This window comes from Canis lupus, chromosome 1 (assembly GCF_048164855.1).
Source record: "Canis lupus baileyi chromosome 1, mCanLup2.hap1, whole genome shotgun sequence".
Classification (NCBI taxonomy): Eukaryota; Metazoa; Chordata; class Mammalia; order Carnivora; family Canidae; genus Canis; species Canis lupus.
The window spans coordinates 59,453,572-59,474,206 of record NC_132838.1 but is presented as its reverse complement, the minus strand read 5'-3'; the positions used below and the strand labels follow the sequence as shown (position 1 = coordinate 59,474,206).

The window sequence follows — 20,635 nt, the reverse complement described above, 5'->3', positions numbered from 1 at the left end:
GACTGTCACTATAGTAATCTTAGGTAGTTTCATATATTTATTTATAGCTAGCTTAAAGTACTGTTTACGTCCATCATGGAAATTACCACAATTAGGCCTGCCTGGAAATATTGTTATTTAATGCATTAATAAAGAAGCACAGATACTACATTGCAAGTTTGCTTTTTAAAAATAACTTTCCAGTATAAATAATTTCCTTTCTAATCCCATGCATCTTATTTTTTTTAAAGGAAGTTTTATTTTAGCACAGTTCTAAATGTACAGAATTATTGCAAATAACAGTATAGAAAGTTCCTGTATACCCCATACCCAGTTTTCCCTGTTGTTAACATCCTACATTAGTATGGTACATTTGTCACAACAGTTGGAGCAGTGTTGCTACATTATTTTAACTAAAGCCCATATTTGATTGAGATTTCCTCAGTTTTCTCTAGTGTCCTTTTCTATCCAGAATACTAGATTACATTTATTAGACATGACTCCTTTGGTCCCTTTGGTTTTGATCGTTTCTGAGACTTTCCTTTGAGGAAAGTTCCCCAGTTGGATTTGTCTGATATTTCTTTCATGGTCAGACTGCCAGAGAGAGAAAGTACCATTTTGATTACATATCAAGAGTATATATTCTTGATATATATATATATATACCAACATGACTTAATCACTACTGGTAACCTTGATCACCTGGCTGAGTATAGGGTCATCATCATTTTCCACTGTAAACTTACTTTCCCCCCCTCTTTACCATTTTCCGGGAGAAAGTAACTGTACCACCCATACTTATGCTTCACTACCTTAACAGTGGAGTCTCTATAAAAATTACTTGGAATCCTGTGTATTTTATGCATATAAAAACATTCTGAGAACAGATCAGTAGGCTTTCCCAGTCTGTCATAAAAAGTCAATGGCACCAGAAAAGATAAGAGTTTCTGTGTTTCTGTAGTTGTGTGGGCAGCCTCTTTCTGAAAGGAGGACTGAGTTTTCAAACAGGCTAAAATCTAGACCTCTTTGTTTTTTTAGGTCCTGTCTTTCTAGCTTTGTCTCTTATCACATTCCTTTGTATCCTGTGCTTTGGCCCTATACAGCTGCCTGTGGCCTTCTGAACAGGCTTTTGTTCTATTTTAAGCCTGCCTCCTCCTTACCAACTTTTATTCCCAGCAAAGTGCTGTTTCAATTTACATCTGTGCGGCCCTCCCTGCTTTGTGCCAATTTTGCATGTTCCTCTATTATTTGTCTCTTTTTATTGTGTTTGTTAGTGATAATCTGCTTAGACTAGGCTGCAGGCTCTTTGAGAGCTGATCCAATAACTCATATTTATACCACTATTTACTTTCTATGGTACTATTACCTAGTATAGAACCGGCTCATTGTAACTCTTAAATGCTGATTGAATAAAGGAATAAAAAGGGAACCACGGAAGATTGCAAGGTGGTAGTGAATACATTAAGGAAAATTGAAAAAAATCCTTCTCAATTTCAAAGCTCACTGGGGAGTGGAGGTGGAAGGAGAAGGTTGTGAATAATTGGGATCATTGGGGTAAGAGTAGAATAGCAGAAAATAGTTTTTCTTCTTACTCTTTAAAATTGTTGAAAATGGGGCACCTGGGTGGCTCAGTAGGTTAAGCTTCTGTGTTCAGCTCAGGTCATGATCCCAGGGTCTTTGGATGGAACCTGCATCAATTTCCTGCTCAGTGGGGAGCTTGCTTCTCCCTCTGCCTGCCACTTCCCCTACTTGTGCTCTCTCACTCTCACTCAAATAAATAAAATCTTAAATCAATATCAAAATAAGTAAAATTATTGAAAATATATTTGGTGGGTAGGAGCCAAGGAAGGTCACATGATAACTCATGCTTCCCAAATTGAGCCTTTTAAAAATTAAAAAAAAATTTTTCTCTCCTAAGTGGATTTATAACAATCTCTGGTACTTTATATACTCTGAATATTTTATGGCCTGCTTTTATATATGTAGTTACTTAGATTTTTTTTTTCTAATAGTAGTTATTTTTATACTTTTAGTTATAAACACCTTTAAGATTACTACCTAAAACAAAAGGCAGGGTGTTAGTAATAATTTATATCTAAACACATGGTCCTGCCATGGTAAAAATATTCCCATTTTTTACCCTACCCAAGCAAATTATTCTGAATCCTCAGTTCATTTCCTTGCATTTGCTTTTATATAGTTTTTTTGGGGCATTTTTAATGTGTTCCTTAAAAGTATTTTTTATTTTAGTTACCTTTATGTAAAAGAAATCATGATGTATGTCACCTTTTGCACAAAGTTTTTAAGTTCCAACTTGTAGGGTAGTGTGTTACAGGCACAATGTAGACTAGTTTCTGGAAACTTTTAACAAAAAATTAGTTTAAGTAATGACAAAATTAAAGCAAAATATAATGCAGTACAAAAAATAATACAGTAAGATGCACACTCTCAATAAGCTTTTGTGATACATACCATATTTCAAAGATAGGGAGCTTTTTAAGGTTATTAGAACCGCTAGGACAGCCATGAGAAATATTTTACCTAATTGTTGAGGGTATTTTCTATTAAAAGTTTGGGAGTTACTGCCTTAAATTTTAAAGCTACCTACAGAAGTATTAATTGAAAAAACATCTAAGAACAGGAAGTGAGAATGAGAATAGTAATCCTAGACTGAAAGGATAGGGAAATGCCTAAGGCAGTAGAAAGAGCAAGGGTGGAGGGAAGAACAGTTTCGAAGTAGCCTGCAAACCTTAGGGGCTTCTTGGGGAGGTAGATTCACTTTTAGAATTGACTTGCCAGATACTTAGGGGCTCAAACATTTCATTTTTTCCTAAATGCACTCTTAACAGTTTCTCTTTCTTTTTTAAATTTCCCAGTTCGTGAGGCCAGTTAGTTTAAGGGCTCACATAGGTTTGCACAATTTTTGGAAAATTTATGAAACACATTCTGAGTGGTAGGAAGAAGTGTTACAGTGTGGTCTGTGGTTTCAAAGAACACTATCACTACACAAGTAATTATGCAAATGAAATGTTGAATATTTGGAAGTTAAACCACTAGTGCAAGATAATGTCAGGTGGACAAGGAAATTCAGGAATAAGAATGAAATTAACACATATAATAAAAAACGATATGATTTTTAAGAGAACTGCATATTTTTACAAAGGAAGTTGACCGAACCAGAGCTAAAATAAGAAACGGGTATACACACATACACTTAACACCAGAATACAAATTTAACAAAAACAACCCCCAGGTCTCTAGACACTGTGTCAGAGCTCTGTAAACCATGAAGTTATTCCATTGTTGTTAAGATTCTAATTCAGTTCTATGATTTGCTCCCCCTGCCATAAAACACATTATCTTTGTGCTTGGCACCCTAGTACCTGAGCCCCTTGCTTTTCCAGTCTTTATGGTGGCATCATCATTTATTTTGTCATCCAGAATGGAAATTTGAGACCCATTCTATTTTCTGTCTTCTACTAGATGCCACATTCATTTAAAAAAATCAGATGTAGATTATCAAATATAAATCTTTTATCCATGGCTTCATCAGCTTGCTTCTGAACTTTTAAGAAGCCTAGTAATCAGTCTTTCTTCCATCTGTCTTTATCCTCTCCTTTTCAACCTTTACCCTGTTATCCAAGTTGCTTTGTCAAGTGCAAAATTGAGTGTCACTTACATGTTTCGAACTGTTCTTTATACCATCATCTCCCTCAAGGTTAAAAGCCCAGACTTTACAGCATTTCATACAAAGGTCTTTTCTGATCTGTCATTGTCATCTGTTCCTACCATAATGGATTTGACAACTCTGCCATTTTATGTGTTAGTTCTTCTTTCTGGAACCTATTTTTTACTTCCTTGTTTTTCTCAAAAGCCTTCATTTGTTCAAAATGAGTAGGGAGGAGCCTGTTTTATTAGTTTCTAATTTTAAATTGCATAAGTAATAAATATCTCTTATAATTCAAAGTCAGACAAACCTAGAGTTGGAAGGGGACTTTATATATTTTGTAGGTATATTTGTTTTCTTTGCATAAACATCACGAATAGAGGCCTTTTTTCTATACTCCTTAGCCTTTAGAAATTAAATTTAATGGATATTTAGAGTATTATTTTACCATTATTACAAGTAAGCTCCTAAAAGGATAAGTCGATGGAAGGTAGAAGTGAGAATAAAGATCCTCTAAGGTTTAACAGGAACTGATTTCTTTTCTCTAATATTTGCTTCTGAAAATTGGAGATTTTACTTGCACTTGATTTTTTTTTTTTTTAGTATTTTATATATTAGAAACAGAAAATGAGTGGGGAGAGGGGCAGAGGGAGAAGCAGAACTCCCCACAGAGCAGGGAGCCAGCCCCACTCAGGACCCTATCCAGGACCCTGGGATTGTGACCTGAGCTGAAGGCAGACGCTTAGCTGACCTAGCCACCCAGGCACCCCATACTTGCACTTGATTTTTTTTAACTTGTTCACACTTTGACATATGTGTGTAATACACTGATTTGTGGAGTAGCTGTGTGTTGGTCATGGCATAATGAAGAGCTGTGGAATTTGAATTGCCATTCTTGTCTTCTTCTTACTACCTTCCTTAATGATTTTCAGAAAATGAATCTATCTGTACTCTAGTTTTCTCAGATAAAATGGAGGCAAATTGAGTTAATGTATCTTCAAAGCTCAAATGTTCTATGATTACACCAAGCTAGCTTCAAAAATGTTTTTAAGAGCCTTTTGTCTTACTAACTCTGTTAGAATAATTAGACATGTAAACTTCACATCTTGGTTCCTAATTCATTCCTTTAGTCAAACTACAGGTTTACTGGTTGCCAGACACTGTACTGGGTAAATGATATGGCTAAAAGAAATTCTTGTCTTTATGTATCTTTTATTGTAAAAAAATTTTAAAATGAGAAATCAATACCTGTTCATTGAAGATTAATTTTTACTTATTAATATGTTTGGGCATTTTTGATATGATTATATATTAAAATACATATTATAAAATTTAATGACCTTATTATTTTGCCATATAAATGTGCCATAGTTTATTGAACTGCTCTTTTTGGTTATTTTTTTTTTTTAAGATTTTATTTATTTATTCATGAGACACACAGAGAGAGGCAGGGACATAGGCAGAGGGAGAAGCAGGTTCTCTGTGGGGAGCCTGATGCGCGACTCCGTCCCAGGACTTCAGGATCACGACCTGGGCCAAAGGCACACACTCAACTGCTGAGCCACCCAGGTGCTCCCTCTTTTTGGTTATTAAGTGACTTACAATTTTTGCCATTAAAAACCACTAAAACACTGTGATGAATGTTTGTATAAATAAATATGAAATCTTTCTTTGTCTTTTTCAATCTCTTGGCTCTGTAAACTTGTTATAACTTAATTTATTCAAGGATGATCAACCTCTTAAATGAATTTGATTTGTGTGAAATTAAATTAACTAATTTTTGAAAGTTAGGTAGTTAGTTGGTAGAAATTCCTTTAAATTAGATGACCTTCTTTGAGAAAATGACCTAAGAACAGGAATTTTGCGGTGAGGGTTAGATCCTGAAACTGGTTAAACATTCAGAGTGATATGAATGGCCACTCTAGCAACTGAAGGAGTAACGCTTATAGTTTAGATCAGGTGGTCTCTTCAACTGTGTGCTCCTCTGCACACAGAGGATGGGAGAGAGAGCCTTACCCTAATTTAGGTCTGAACTTTCATAGAAAGACATTGATAATGTCAACATTTAAGACAAGTCTTTGATTACCTCAGGTGAGAACCTCTAAAATATAGTTGCTTCTCTTCTTCAGTTATACACTTAGCTTTCTTGAAGTTGTTAGAATACAAATTCAACTGATCCTTGATTTTTCAGTACAGATGCATTCTTGAAAAGGTTATGTAAAAGGGATTTTGATATGTGAAATTCACATTTACCTTATAAAGCGAGAGATGTAAAGTGTCCCAGTGGAAAAGATTAATAAGCCCAACTTCATAATATGTAGGCATTATAACTTTTTATCTTCAATTTAATGTACTTAGAGTTGTGCACTGTTTCTGATGCATCTCGGTAATAAGTCCATACTTCCTCTTTAAACCATCTCCAAATTAAAAGCTTATATAACAAAACAAAAGGATGTGAACATCTTCTCATCTGCTGTTTTCATTTGCCCTTTAGCTTAATTGATCAAGCATGGTAAGTGGTTTTCAGGACCAGCCGTAGTATTGGTATCAAGAAGATAATTTTGGCATAGTTATTCATTAGCCTTTCTTGCTAATACATACATTTTTATAGTTTATTGTGTAGTTGGGATCATGGATATTTGAAGAATTGATTATTGACTCCAGCATTAGTATATTGACGTTTTTAAATATAGCTTGAAAAAATAAATATATCTCTAAAAACCAAACTAAAGTTAAATTTGTTATATGGATTACTCAGAGATTTGCTGGGTCTGAAAGATATAAGGCTAGACCCCAAGGGCAGGAAAGTATGATTTTTATTCAAATGTAGGTTTGTGCACTGATCTTTAAAGTGTCTGTATTTTTCTGTTATGTGTGTCATTGCTCTAAAAAGGATAATTTTAAATAATGATAATTTGGGAGATGATAGCTTTTTGTAATTGTAAATTTAGCAAAGATTGTCAAGTTTTTGTACTGAGTACCAGGGGTTATAAAAAAAAAATAATAAGGCCTGGCTTATGATACAGACTAAACTGGGAAAAGAATAACTGTCATAAGTACTATCATGATGATACTCTAATTATGGTATCTTTTGTGCTGTTGGAAATATTTAGAATTTTTTTTTGAAGGCTTAGAAACATACTTGCGGGGCTGTATTTTATTCATATTCTTTTGACTGGTTGTGCCCTGTGGGCCAGGTGTTGAACTAGACTTTAGGGATTAAAAAAATTTTCTAACATTTCTGATTCTAATACTTTTTAGAGAATTATATAAAGGAATGTTTGAAATGAATAGCAATTGACTTATGTTTTATACTCTATCTCTTCTCAACTATTTGCCCTGAGATTTTCCATTGTTATGTCTGTAAATCTTTTTTTAATAGTATTTTTAACATATTGAAAAAGAAAACATTTAATGGCCCATAGCTGCACTGTTAGAAAAGAAAAAGTTGTATACGGTCAAATAATCCAACTGATATAAAGTAAAAGTCTGCTTCCTCTCTCCCCACAAGTTAACCATCATCAATAGTTTCTTTTGTCTTTCTAGAAAAAGCTTTTCCTGAATTTTAAAATAATATAATGTAGACAGTGCTTTGGTCCTAAAGCACATTTATTATTATTATATTTTTCTTTTATCTCTTGATAGTAAAATATGATATAGAACTTGAATAAAACATATTTTGGTAATCTGCTTTTAAAAATAAATGAAATATGGGGATCCCTGGGTGGCTCAGCGGTTTGGCGCCTGCCTTCAGCCCAGGGCATGATCCTGGAGACCCGGGATTGAGTCCCACATCAGGCTCCCTGTATAGAGCCTGCTTCTTCCCTCTGCCTGTGTCTCTGCCCCTCTCTCTCTCTCTCTCTCTCTCTCTCTCTCTCTCTGTGTCTCTCATGCATAAATAAAAGTTAAAAAAATAAATGATATATGTTAGTACTTATGCTGTAGCTCTAAGTAGGGTCTGGTTCTATAGTGTGGTGGTACATTTGTTATCTGTGACCTTGGGCAAGATCCCAGATAAATCCACATTATATTAAATATTTCGTTTTGGTAGACTTCTATTCATTTCCATTTCATACAATATTCCTCTTATGAATTGTCAGTTATACCCCTGTTTTTTTTCCAGTTTGGCTACCAATAGAAGTTGTCAGGTCTAAATTTATTAAATTCTTCTGTTAGTATATCTCATCTAAAATATTTTAAAAGTATATTATAATGACAAAGGGTTTGGATAAAGCTATATTTTATAAATAAAAATTAATGATCGAATTTGAAGACTTAAGCTTCATTTTTTTTAAATCTTCTAATTGACTTACTTAAGGAAAATGATTTACTCCTCAGTCTTGAATATACCATTTTCCCCCTTCACTTTTGCATTATGACTGAAATGAGATCATGTTTTGTACACGAATCATTCCTTTATTGGCATTTTTAAGAAACATGGTAATAGTAACAAAGATTGCACTTTGTGCATCCACAGCAGATTTTTGAGAGGAAAAAGCTCCCTTTTTCCAAAAGAAAAGAGTTGATTTAATAGTAATTTAGTTGTTTAGCAAGGTGGGTATAAGTTATATTTTTAGGATTCTCTTCATTTTCACGCGCATGTATTTTTAAGATAGAAAATACAGAAGTTTGCATGTGCAAAAATACTGTTATCAATTTCTTTTTATATTTTTTTCAGAGTTTTTACCTCTGAAGTAATTCGATATATTTGCATTATTATTTCAGTATGGCAGATTAGGATGGCAAAGATAGCTAGCACTGTAAAATTAGTAACGGACAAATGGAAGAAATAATGAAATCATTAAAACACAGTTCCTTCTATAATTTTAATTTCAAAAGTCAAGATGCAGACTTTAGTTTATAGTTGCTCACTGGGAAGAGGTTAGGGATGGAATTTTTTAAAATATGCTCTTTTGGTTTGAATTTTGTTAGAGAAAGTTTATGGTAATACACTAAATAATTACATGGGCTTAAGATACAGATTTTTTAATAAATGCACTTTTTTTAGTAATAATATAGTAGGTAAGATACTGTTTTTTTTCAAGATACTGGTTTTATTTGAAAACACAGTTCTTTTAGTATAATCATGTAATCCATGTTTTTCCTATTGTTGGTGAATTAAAAGTTCTTTGAATTCTGTATGATTTATAGTTTTTTTTTTTTTTTTCCATCTTCATTACTGACCTTTGTGAATTTACTTTTGGGTCAAGTGTCATGATTCTTTTACTAAAAAACACTTGCAAACTATTGCTTCAGATAGACTATTCCAGGAGACTGAGGAAGATTTGCTGTGTTATGTGACATGTTGTGAGTGATGAACAAGCTAAGGAACAAAGGCAAATGAAGGAGAGATAACGAGCTTGAAGAATTGCAGGGGCTATATTGCAGTTAAGTGTGGTAGCACTAGATTATCTAAATTTAACAGTATTTGTCCAGGCTGAGGCCAAAGAATTTTGAACTATTTTGAGCTACAATATAGTAAGCTTATTTTAGAAGCATGTTTGACCATTAAGTGACATATTTTGGCAGCTTTTCACAGCATCTGGGTCTCATCTAAGTAGCTTGTATTTGGTATTGTGGATGCCTGCTATATCCTTTCAATTATGAGAGTGGAATTGGCTGTTTACAATAAAAGATACCTGTATGTGTGTTGTGGATCTATAAATCTGGATGGTTGGGGTCTAGATGCAGAAGAGTAATGATTCTTCTTTGGCTGTAAACTACTGTTTTCTTCTGTAAACCACCATTGCAACAATGTATCTCATGTATTTTGTAAGGAAAACATGTAAATGAGTAATTCCCTTCTCTCCTTGAATTTGGTAATTTGAATATAAAATACTTTGTAATCCCAAATATGTCTGGAAAATGTTTACTTGTAAAAAGTTGGCCTTTATCACCTGCACAGATTTTCAAATGTTTGTTCTTTTAGTGACATCCTTTCAAATTAGCTCACACAGTTATAAGCCTTTATAATTATCTTTTAGATTTCGTGTTCATGTCTAGTTAGAGTTTTATTCTTATTCATAAGCTATAAATATAAATTATATATTAAGGTACCAGTGTCTCCTTGATTACTTATATTGGCTAGAGTCACATAGAAACACGACTTACTACTTGAAATACAGTATCTCAACAATTTTCTATTTTATTTATATGTGAATTTGATACTTTTTTCCTAGAAATATTCAAAGACCTCTTCAGTGTGTCTTATTCAGCTTCCTTTTTTTTTTTTTTAAAGATTTTATTTATTTATTCATGAGAGACACACACACACACAGAGAGAGAGAGAGAGAGAGGCAGAGACACAGGCAGAGGGAGAGAAGCAGGTTCCATGCAGGAAGCCCGATGTGGGACTTGATCCTAGGACTTGGGGATCATGCCCTGAGCCAAGGCAGATGCTCAACCACTGAGCCACCCAGGTGTCCCTCTTATTCAGCTTCTATCAAAATAGTACCTATGTTTTCTAGAAGGTAAAAATGTGTATTTTAACTATCTATACATATCTGCCACAAAATGGAATGCCTCTCATGACCAGTTATGATTTATAGACTAGAAATTCTTAATTGTTTCCTAACTACTCGGGATAAAAATGTGTTAAACAATGTATTGCTAGGGATCCCTGGGTGGCGCAGCGGTTTGGCGCCTGCCTTTGGCCCAGGGCACGATCCTGGAGACCCGGGATCGAATCCCACGTCGGGCTCCTGGTGCATGGAGCCTGCTTTTCCCTCTGCCTATGTCTCTGCCTCTCTCTCTCTCTCTCTCTCTCTCTATCATAAATAAATAAATTAATTAATTAAAAAAATGTATTGCTAATAAGCTAAATGTGCTTATAATGGCCTATATAAAATCTCCTTTTTTCATATTAGGGAGTGGGGTTGTCCTCTTTCTTAAGAGAAGCCTTCTGTGTTTTAGAGTATTAACAACTCTTAAGAATCAGCTTGTAGGTGGATGTGGAGGAGGAAAAATAGTTTTTCCTTTACCTTCCTGAGTTCTTGGCTGACATGAGACAGTTATAATAGTAAAAGACAAATGAATAAGACAAAAACAGAAGTTTATTAACATATGTACCTCATGTACACATGGAAGATACACAGGGGAAAATGAAGAACTCATTAAGAGGCAGATTGAGAATTCAGGATTAAATGCCATATTAATGAGGGAAGTTGGGGTAGGATGGATATAGGCCTCTAAGGGGAGAGTGAATGATTTTTAGGAAGGATTCATGGGCCCTTAGAAGAATAGATGGGAAATACGATAGGTAGTCTGTGAGAAAGTTTGAGTGCAGCATTGGTTACAAGTCTCCTTTTCTGTGGTGAGAAACAGTCCTCCCTTGTTGAAATTTCCAGAGAGGAGATTTAGGACAGTTGAGGTCCTTTTGGAAGATCTGCCTTTAGGCAGATAAATGGGAGTTCAGAGAAAGCTTCTCCCAACATTTGCTGTTTTTCAAGTGCCTGTGGCTCAAAATAATGTGTCTGAGTGGCATATTTTGGGGTGACATGTCCAGAATTCCTACAGCCATATTTTGGGGTGGCGTATTCTGCTACCCTTCATTATCAGTTTTGTTCTTGCATTCTTGATGTACACCATTTACTTCATCTGATCTTTTATCTCTTGATTATTTGCAGATCTAAGATAGCACCACAGTGATGAAGAGATACAAAATTATCCCCAGGATATAGTACATTATATCCTCTTCAGTACACTTTTGAGTATTTAAGTATTCTCCCCTAGCAAACAAAGCATTCATTTTCCCTTAGCCCTACTTTTAAGGAAGAGAGAAAAATAAAGTGTATATAATCTCTGTGGTTATTATGTATATATTTGTTTTAGTTGAAGTCTAACATATATATAGTATATAACTGTATTAATACATATACTATATTTTAGTCTTCTGTGTAATAATAGCTCCATTCTAGTTAAATAATGTATTTGTCCTTGTACACACCACTCAGGTCAAGATACAAAAAGTTTGCCAAATGAATTTAACATGAGCCTCTTTGTATAGCAACACCCCACCCATTTTCACTGGTCTTACTTTTATTATCATTGAATAAGTATTAGGTATGGCTCTTTGGATTCTTTGGCCTTACATAATGTCTCTGAATCTCATCCGTGTTGTTGAGTATCTTTTTTATCGCTGCGTAGCATTATGTTCTATACCTATACTACACTGAAATATTCATTTCTTTGTTGACACATATGGGTCGCCTCAAATTTATGATAAATTCTTTTTACTACTAGTATTGCAGAATAGGATATATATAATTATTTACCTGTAACCATTTTTAGAAAAGTCATCTTTATTGAGATCTTTAATGAACAAAATACACCTTTTTTAAATATGAGGCATAACTAATATACAGTAAAGCTGAACCTTTAAAAATATATAGTTTGTGTTTTGAAAAACGTATATAGTCATGCATCCCATAATCATGTTGTACATTTCTCTCACCCTAGAAAGTTACCTTTTCCCCTTTTGTAGTCAGCACCCAATCCCAGCCCTGACAACCACTGATCTGATTCCTATATAGTGTTGCTATTTCCAGATGTCATATAAATAAAATCAGCCAGTGTATAACCTTTTAAGTATGGCTTCTTTCACTTAGCGTAATGCTTTTGAAATTCATTGATCTTGCACATTATCAAAAAATGTTATCAGTTGTTTCTGTGCTGAGTCATATTGCATTTTTGGGATGTAGAACAGTTTTTGCATCCATTTATCAATTAATGGATTGATACAGTTTCTAGTTTGTGATGATTATTAATACACATTTGTCTACAGGTCTTTGTAGAAAAATGGTTTTACTTCTGTTGGTTAAATACCAAATTCAGTTCCTCATTTATTTAGCTTTGCCCTGTTTTTGAAAACCAGTTGAGCAAGTGAAATAAGTCAGATGAGAAAGACAAATACTGCGTGATGTTCCTTATATGTGTAACCTAAAAAAGCCAAACTCATTGAAACAGACTAGAATGGATGTTATCAGAGACCAAGTGGTGGGGAAGTGAGGAGATGTTGGCCAAAGAGTACAGACTTCCAGTTGTAAGATGAATAAATTCTGGAAATCTGATATACAGCGTGGTGATGATAGTTAATAATACTATATTATGTACTTGAAACTTGCTGGAAGAGTAGATCTTAAATGTTTTCCCCATAGGAGAATAAACATGGTAATCATTTTAGGTGGTGAAGGTGTTGGCTAACTGTAATGTAATCATTTTACAGCATATTTATCAAGTCAGCAGTTGTATCTTAAATCTGTACAATGTTATATATTAGTTATATTTCTATAATCTGGGGGAAGAAAGGCCAATGAGAAGAATTCTTACATTTTCACTCTATGTCAATACTACAGTTTTGCAAGACATTACCATTAGGGATGGTGGGTAAAGTATACATGGGATCTCATTGCATTATTTTTTATAACTGCATGTGAATCTATAACTATCTCAAAAAGTTTAATTAAAAGAAAAGCAAATTGACCAATAAGGTTAGATCTATTTGTGGATCTTTATTCTGTTCCATTGGTTTATCACTCTCATGAATACTGTAGCTTTATATAATAAGTCTTGAAATTGAGTATTGTAAGTTCTTTACATTTCTTCTTTTTTTTTTAGTTCTTTACATTTCTACAGAAGTTTTGGAATCAGTTTGTCAACTTCTAAAAACACCTGCTGGGATTTTAATTGGGATTGTGTTTAATCTATAAATCAGTGTAGGGGCAATTGGTATATTAATACTGAAATACATCTCTCCCTTAAAAGATTTTTTTTGGCAATTCCTTAGTGATATTTTATAGTCTTAAGTGTACAGATCTTGAATATATATTGTTAAACTTTTATCTATTTCATGTTTTATGGATATAAATTATATTGGAAAATTTAAATTTGCAGTTATATGTTAGCATATAGAATTACGATTATTTTTATGTTGACCTTGAGTTGTTCAGCCTTGCTACAATTACTTATTCTAGTACATTTTTAAAATTAGTCTACTAATGTGGTAAGTTGCATTCCTGGGATAAACCTAAGCCATATTATCTGTCTATATCTCTGTGTATTTTAATTGATTTTGTTAAAAGCTTTTTTTTTTTATTTATTTATGATAGTTACAGAGAGAGAGGCAGAGACACAGGCAGAGAGAGGGAGAAGCAGGCTCCATGCACCGGGAGCCCGATGTGGGATTCCCGATCCCGGGTCTCCGGGATCACGCCCTGGGCCAAAGGCAGGCGCCAAACCGCTGCGCCACCCAGGGATCCCTGTTAAGAGCTTTTATATTGTGATTACAAGAGATGATGAGCTGTAGTTTTCTTTTAACTACTTTTTTATCTGGCTTTGATATTGGAGTAATATTGATGACCTCATAAGATGAGTTGGGAAATGTTCCCTTTTTTGAGTTTGTGAAGATTGGTGTTAATTCTTTAAATGTTTCATGGAATTCTACAATGAAACTATTTGCCTAGAGATTTTTCAGGAGTCTTTTTTTTTTTTTTCTTAATTATACATTCAGTTACTCTTCAGTTACAGGGCTAGTTGAATGATCTAATTCATGTTGGATGAATTTTGATAGTTGTACCTTTTGAGATAATACACGTTTCACTGTGTTGTTAAATGTGTATGTGTAGAGTTGCTCCTAATAACTCCCTTCTTGTTCTTTTCATATGTACCGGCTCTGTAGTGATAGCCTCCATTTCATTCCTGATGCTGGTGATTTCTGTTGTGTCTTCCCCCTTTTTCCTTTTTCAGTCTAGCTGGAGCTTTGTCAATTTTATTGATCTTCAGAAAGAATTAGCTTTTTCATCTATTGGTTTTGCCCTATTTGTTTTTCTCTTTTAAACTTAGTGAATTTCTGTTCTTACACTTATATTCTTCTATCTGCTTGCTTTGGGGGGTGTATTTTGTAGTTTCTAAAAGATGGTATTGATTTGAAAGACCTTTCCTCTTTTCTAGTTTAACTGGTATTCTAAATTCTTCTCTTGGTCCTGTGTTAGCTGCATCTCACAAATTCTCATATGTTTTCAATTTCATTCAGTCAAGCTATCTATGTATTATTTAGAAAAGTGTTTTTAAAATAGTGATGCTGTTTTAATGTGAATTTCTGTTTGCTGCAAAGTGTATTGTATTAAATCTTTTTGATTTATAACATGATTTATTATTTGAGCCTTGTTTTGTACCTTTCTCAAAAATTTTTCTTTCACTGTTTTTTCTTAATATTTAGGTGGAAACTACCTGTAAAATTAGTACTTTATTTAATAAGTAGTAGACTCATTTTTGGTAATTGATATTTTCTTAGAAAGTTGTCCATTTCATATGAAGATTTAGATTTATTGATATGCTGTATAAATCACAATACAGTTTAAAGTGTTCTCTGCATAACTAGTTTTAAATATATATAGTCTCATATAGATACTACACATATACATAAGTATATACATACATATATGAGAGGAAGAGATAGTCTCTTTTGTAGCTACTCAACTTTGATGTTGAGAAAGCAGCCATAGATTGTATGTAAGAGAATGAATATGGCTATGTTTCAGTAAAATTTTAGTTATGGACCCTGATTGTTAAATTCTGTGTAATTTTCCTGTATCATAAAATATTTTTCTTTTGATTTTCAGCCATTTAAAATTATAAAACCTATTTCTGGTTTGCATACAAAAAGGTGGTGAACTGGATTTGCCAACCCCTCTTCTACTTAATTTTTCTATTTCAGAAGACATAGTATAAGATCGTCATTGTGATTGTGGATTCATTTGTTCATTTTTAAAAACATTTGGTTTATTTAGTAATCTCTACATTCAGTGTGGAGCTGAAACTTATGACCCCAAGATCACGTCACATATTCCTGCGACTGAGCCAGCTAGGTGCCCTCCTCCATTTATTTTTAATAGTTTTTCTTCATATGAGGTTTACTGTGACTATTTTATCATCTTGGTGAATTTGCTTTTTACCAACATAAAACTTTCTCATTTTTAAATTTTTATATAATTCATCTAAGGATTTTAAAAAATTTAACCATTTTTGGGGTTATGATTTTATGATACCCAAGAATGATATTGCTATTCCTGCTTATATTTTGTTCGTGTTAGTCAGTATTGTGCAAGAGTCTGCAAACCACATTAACTCCTAATCTACAATAAAACAAAACGTTAATTTTTATCTTGGGATTGATTTTTTTCAATAACTTTCAGTGCAAAGGCTTCAAGGCAGTTTTACTTGGTCTTTCTTCTTGCACATTTGTTGATGTTCTAAAGCTAAGATAGTGCTATCCAGAACTGTAAAGTGCATTTGTGTATACTCAAAGTTCCTATTGTGTCATTGTCAGGGAAAAAAGCTGTTTTGGGTACAGTGTGTGGAAACTAATAGTTGATACTAATAAGATTTCATAATTTATCTTCAACTTCTCAAATACATAATTAGAAGATAGTTCTTACCTTATAAATAAAGGGGAGGAAGGATTTAACATGTGCTGACATATTACATTGGCAGTTTTTAAAGAAAAACCTCTGAAATGTGGCACCTGGGTAGCTCTGTCAGTTAAGCATCTGCTGTCAGCTCAGGTCGTGATTCTGGGGTCCTGGGATTGAGTCTTGCAAGCCAACCCTCTATCCCCACCCCCACTCAATGGGAAGTCAACTGTTTCTCTCCCTCTACCTCTCCCCCTGCTTATGCTCTTTCTTTCTCAAGTAAATCTTTCTTTTAAGGAAAAAAACCCCACAAAAGAATAACCCATGAGAGACTCTAATATGGAAATGTGAAGAACCAATTTGAACATAATCTAATTCCCTTCTTACTCTTCAACCCTTTGTTTTAGAACTTATAAAATGTGTTTTCAGGGTAGATAACAATCCTATGCTATTTCTGTCAGATTCTCTTTCAACCTTGCCAAGACTGAAGTCTGAACTGGTATAGCTTATAACAAAAATAAATTTTCACAGTTGTTCCTTTTCTGTGTATCTTTAGTTAAAGTATTGCATCGTTTATATCGTATGCAAAATCATAAAGGTACTGTGGCTACCTTGCTCTTTGAGACTTTATAATATGATTTAAAAAAATCTTTTAAGAATCTATTTCAAGTTGCATTTTATAACTTTAATATAGATTTATTACATAAATATATGGGCTTATTATAAAAGCCTTAGATGAGAAATGTCTCTGTAATTGCCATTTTTAGTGATAGTCAGATAGAAACAATTTAAAAATTACTTGTAAGCTCACCTGCATCATTGGGTTGTGTATCAGATTTTGTTCTCCTTTTTAAACTCCTTTTTATGAATTAGGAGTTTTGTTTTTTTTTAAGATTTTATGTATGTATTCATGGAGACACAGAGAGGTAGGCAGAGGCACACAGGCAGAGGGAGAAACAGGCTCTGTGTAGGAAGCCCGATGTGGGACTCGATCCCAGGACCCCAGGATCACGCCCTGAGCCAAAGGCAGACCGTCAACTGCTGAGCCACCCAGGTATCTCAGGGTTGAAGTTTAGTAAGGAAGACTATCATACTGCTGATTTGGTAATTCTTTATATATTACCTTTTTTTAAAAAAATGAGATATAATTGACATTTAACATTATATTAGTTTCAGGTGTATAACATAATGACTTAGTATTTGTATATGCTGTGAAATGATCACCACTATGTCTAGCTACCATCTGTCACCATATGAGATTGCAAAAAATTTTTTCTTAGAATGGGAACTTGTAATATTTATCTCAGCACCTTTTAAATATTATTGCATCTTAATTATAGGGGAAGACTCTCTTTTCTTCATTTTCTTTATTCCTATTTGCTCAGTTTCATAGCTCAATTTTGACTTATTTTGTTTCCCAAAGAGTTTATTTAGATCAAGGGAGCTACAAATCAGAAGAATAAATTTTCATACTTTGTTTTATGTATACTCATAGAAGTATCTGGCAGGTACCTGTAGCAGTCCATTTTGCCAAAGATTCAAGTGCTATAAACCAAGTGGTATTATAGTTATTTGCTTTTCTCTTGCAAACCTATTTTTTTCTTTCTCTTTCCTCTGTCTTTTCTTGATGCCAGTGAGTGTTTCAAAATAAGAAAAGGCTTCTCCTTAGAAAGTTGTCAGCCCTGGGGAAATTCTTTAGCAGATGACTTATAAAGAGTAGAATAGTTAATGTCTTCTTTATAAGATCATCATCTGTTGCCTGGGCACTTTTTGTTGTTGTTGTTGTTGTTGACTTTTTTGAGCTGTGGGCACTTGGCTTACTGAAATAGGCACAAGATACAGGAGGTAAAACATAGCTTCATATATTATGGCATTAGTCATTACCACATGATGTGTGGTAATCAGAAATGGAAGAACCTTTTTTAGATCTTTGGAAGAGGAAACTATAGATCCTTAAGGTACCAGAGAAATTTTTTGGTTAGGTATGAGAACAATATACAAAAACCAGTATTTAAAAGATTTTTCAACTGATATCAGGATATCGATCAATGTATAACTCAGTATATATTGAGCTGTATAATCACTTTTAGTCACCAAATAAATGAAATATTTAGTGTTGTAAATTATAGCACAAATGGTTTACCAAATCATTCTGATAATTTCTAAATCTTATATTGAGTTTTGGAATTGTTGATATGGTCTTTTATTTTGCTTAGCTTTTACTAATTTTAATGAATTCCTACTTGAGCTATAACTTGACAAAATAAATTTCATCTAGTCACTTATCCACTAAATTGATAGTCATTAAGTAGCATGGACTTGCGGTAAGTAGAGACTTTTTCATAATACCATCAATATTGTTTATGGTGCTGAATCCTATCTCAGTTCCTAAGAGTAGTTACTTTCAAAAAATTTTTTCAGCTCTTGTGATATGAAATGTTCTGAATACCTTATTTAGGCCATAGTAGAAGCGGTGTAACAATGTGGAACTTAAGAGCACATGCTCTTTTGTTGGGGTGCTGAGGTTTAAATCCTTGTACTGCCAACTAAATATAAGCTGATAGGTAGTGTTGAGATGGGAAAATTTTGGAAGATTGACTAGTGCAGTGCAGGGAACCAAGCAATCAGAAAGGATGCCATTTATGGATGGAGCATCTTGAAAGCCCCTTTTAATGCCAAGAACTCTGTTGGATAGTGGAGAGGAGCTTCAGAAGGTTTGGGGATCAGTAGTTATCAACCACAGTAAAAACACTCTTGTACTATAGCAACTAACATATCTGTGCTAGGGCATACGGCTGAATATCAGGTTGGGTTGTAATGTAGGCAAAGGAAAGAATAAAATTCAGAGACAGGATTTCTGACTAACTTGCCCCTATAACACTATGTCATTTAGTGTTAATCTATTTGCCCCTATGGTAAAGTTATATACCCTCTTATCTCTTGTTTTCTATTTTTCCTACTCTGTTCATCTTGTTTTGTCTGTCTTCTGCCTGAAACATCCTATCCTTGTATTAGTTGAAAATCATCTTAGAGGATTAATCCAGGACTAGTTGATGTCATAAAATTAGTAGTTTATTCAGAAGTAGGTCTTACCAGTAGCATCTTTGGAAAACAAAGGATAAAAATATCACTGCACATTGGAATCTTCCTAAGTTGCTTTGGAGTGTTCTGTAGGATTACTTAGCTTGCCAAGGAATTCATGTTCCTACTTGATTTACCAATTGTATTAGTTTCCTGCAGCCGCCATAACAAAGGATACAACTGGGTACCTTACACAGCAAAAATTTATTGTCTCACAGTTTTGGAAGTTAGAAGTTCAGAATCAGCATGTTGGCTAAGTTGGTTCCTTCTGAGGGCAAGGAAGAAGAATCTGTTTCAGGTGGTTTCTGGTGGTTTGGGGGCAATCTTTTGTGTTGCTCGGTGTGTAGATGCATCACCACCATCTCTGCTTTCATCTTCAGATGTTTTTCTTTCTTTATTTCTTTACATAGTCTTCCTCTGCACATATTTGTGTTCAAATCTCCTCTTTACATAGGACACCAGTCATTTTGGATTAGGGTCTACCTCAATGACTTCATCTTAACTTGACTATATCTGTATAAAGACCCTATTCCCAAAGAAGATTAAATTCTGAGGTACCTGGGGGTTAGACTTCAGCATATCTTTTTGAGGAGACACAATTCAATCTATGACTACTAGTATATTAAGGTTTTCTTTTTTGTTTGTTGTAGTCATACGAATTTGAAGAAATCTGCCATATTGGTTATTATCAGTGTTGAATTCATTGTAAATATTTGAAATTTCTTAAATTCTAAGCAGGTTTTTTCTAAATTATGTAATTTACACTGGAGGCCAGTAATCACCCATCCAGATTATACTTTGTTAAAGTCATATTGGGTATAAATGTGTTGACTATTTTGTAAAAATATTTTTGCTTTTGAAATTTTAATATAAGTAAATGTGATGTGATGGATGACAATTTGAAGCCTGCATACTACAGGAACTATTTTTATTTTCTTGTGGAAACCTTTCCTGTGATGTTTGTCTAGTCTAACTATGGTACATTTCCTTCTTCCTTAGGCAGTGAGTGGTTAATCTCTTATTTCCAGAAAGCTTCCACAAGATAATGAGAATAATATCTTATTTATAGTATTACAATAAGCCAGATTAAATATTCTGTTGTCACCAGTTCATAGACTTGTACTTTTACTTCAGAACTTCCTTGAAATTCTTCAAGTTATGTTGTATTCACAAGTGTGATTTCAGATAGTCTTTTAAAAAAATTAAAGGGAAAATTCTCTTTTTAAAATGAGAAGCATTGGGAAAATATTAGATGATACTTAAATATTCCCTTTAGACACTTTTAGTATACTAATAGTGTAAATATATTTGTGCAGGTTTTGTCCGGATCGTCTCGTCAAAGTTATTCACCTTCTGGCTATCAGGATTTCAGTAAGTGGGAATCAGTGCTGAAAATAAAAGAAGGACTGCTAAGGCAGAAAGAAATTGTAATTGATCGGTGAGTCTTTTTTTTAAGTACTAAATATTTCAGACATACAGAAAATGTAGATTACTAAAACAA

General features: G+C 33.8%; 1 protein-coding gene across 2 annotated transcripts in view; it reads left to right on the top strand.

Moving 5' to 3' along the window:
- The window catches only part of CEP85L (centrosomal protein 85 like), a 151,469-nt gene that overhangs the window by 64,546 nt on the left and 66,288 nt on the right, over positions 1 to 20,635 (top strand). For both annotated transcript variants that reach the window (XM_072831719.1, XM_072831725.1), the window contains exon 4: positions 20,451 to 20,572. In XM_072831719.1, coding sequence (XP_072687820.1) covers positions 20,451 to 20,572 — 122 coding nt within the window. The remainder of the gene's footprint in view (positions 1 to 20,450; positions 20,573 to 20,635) is intronic.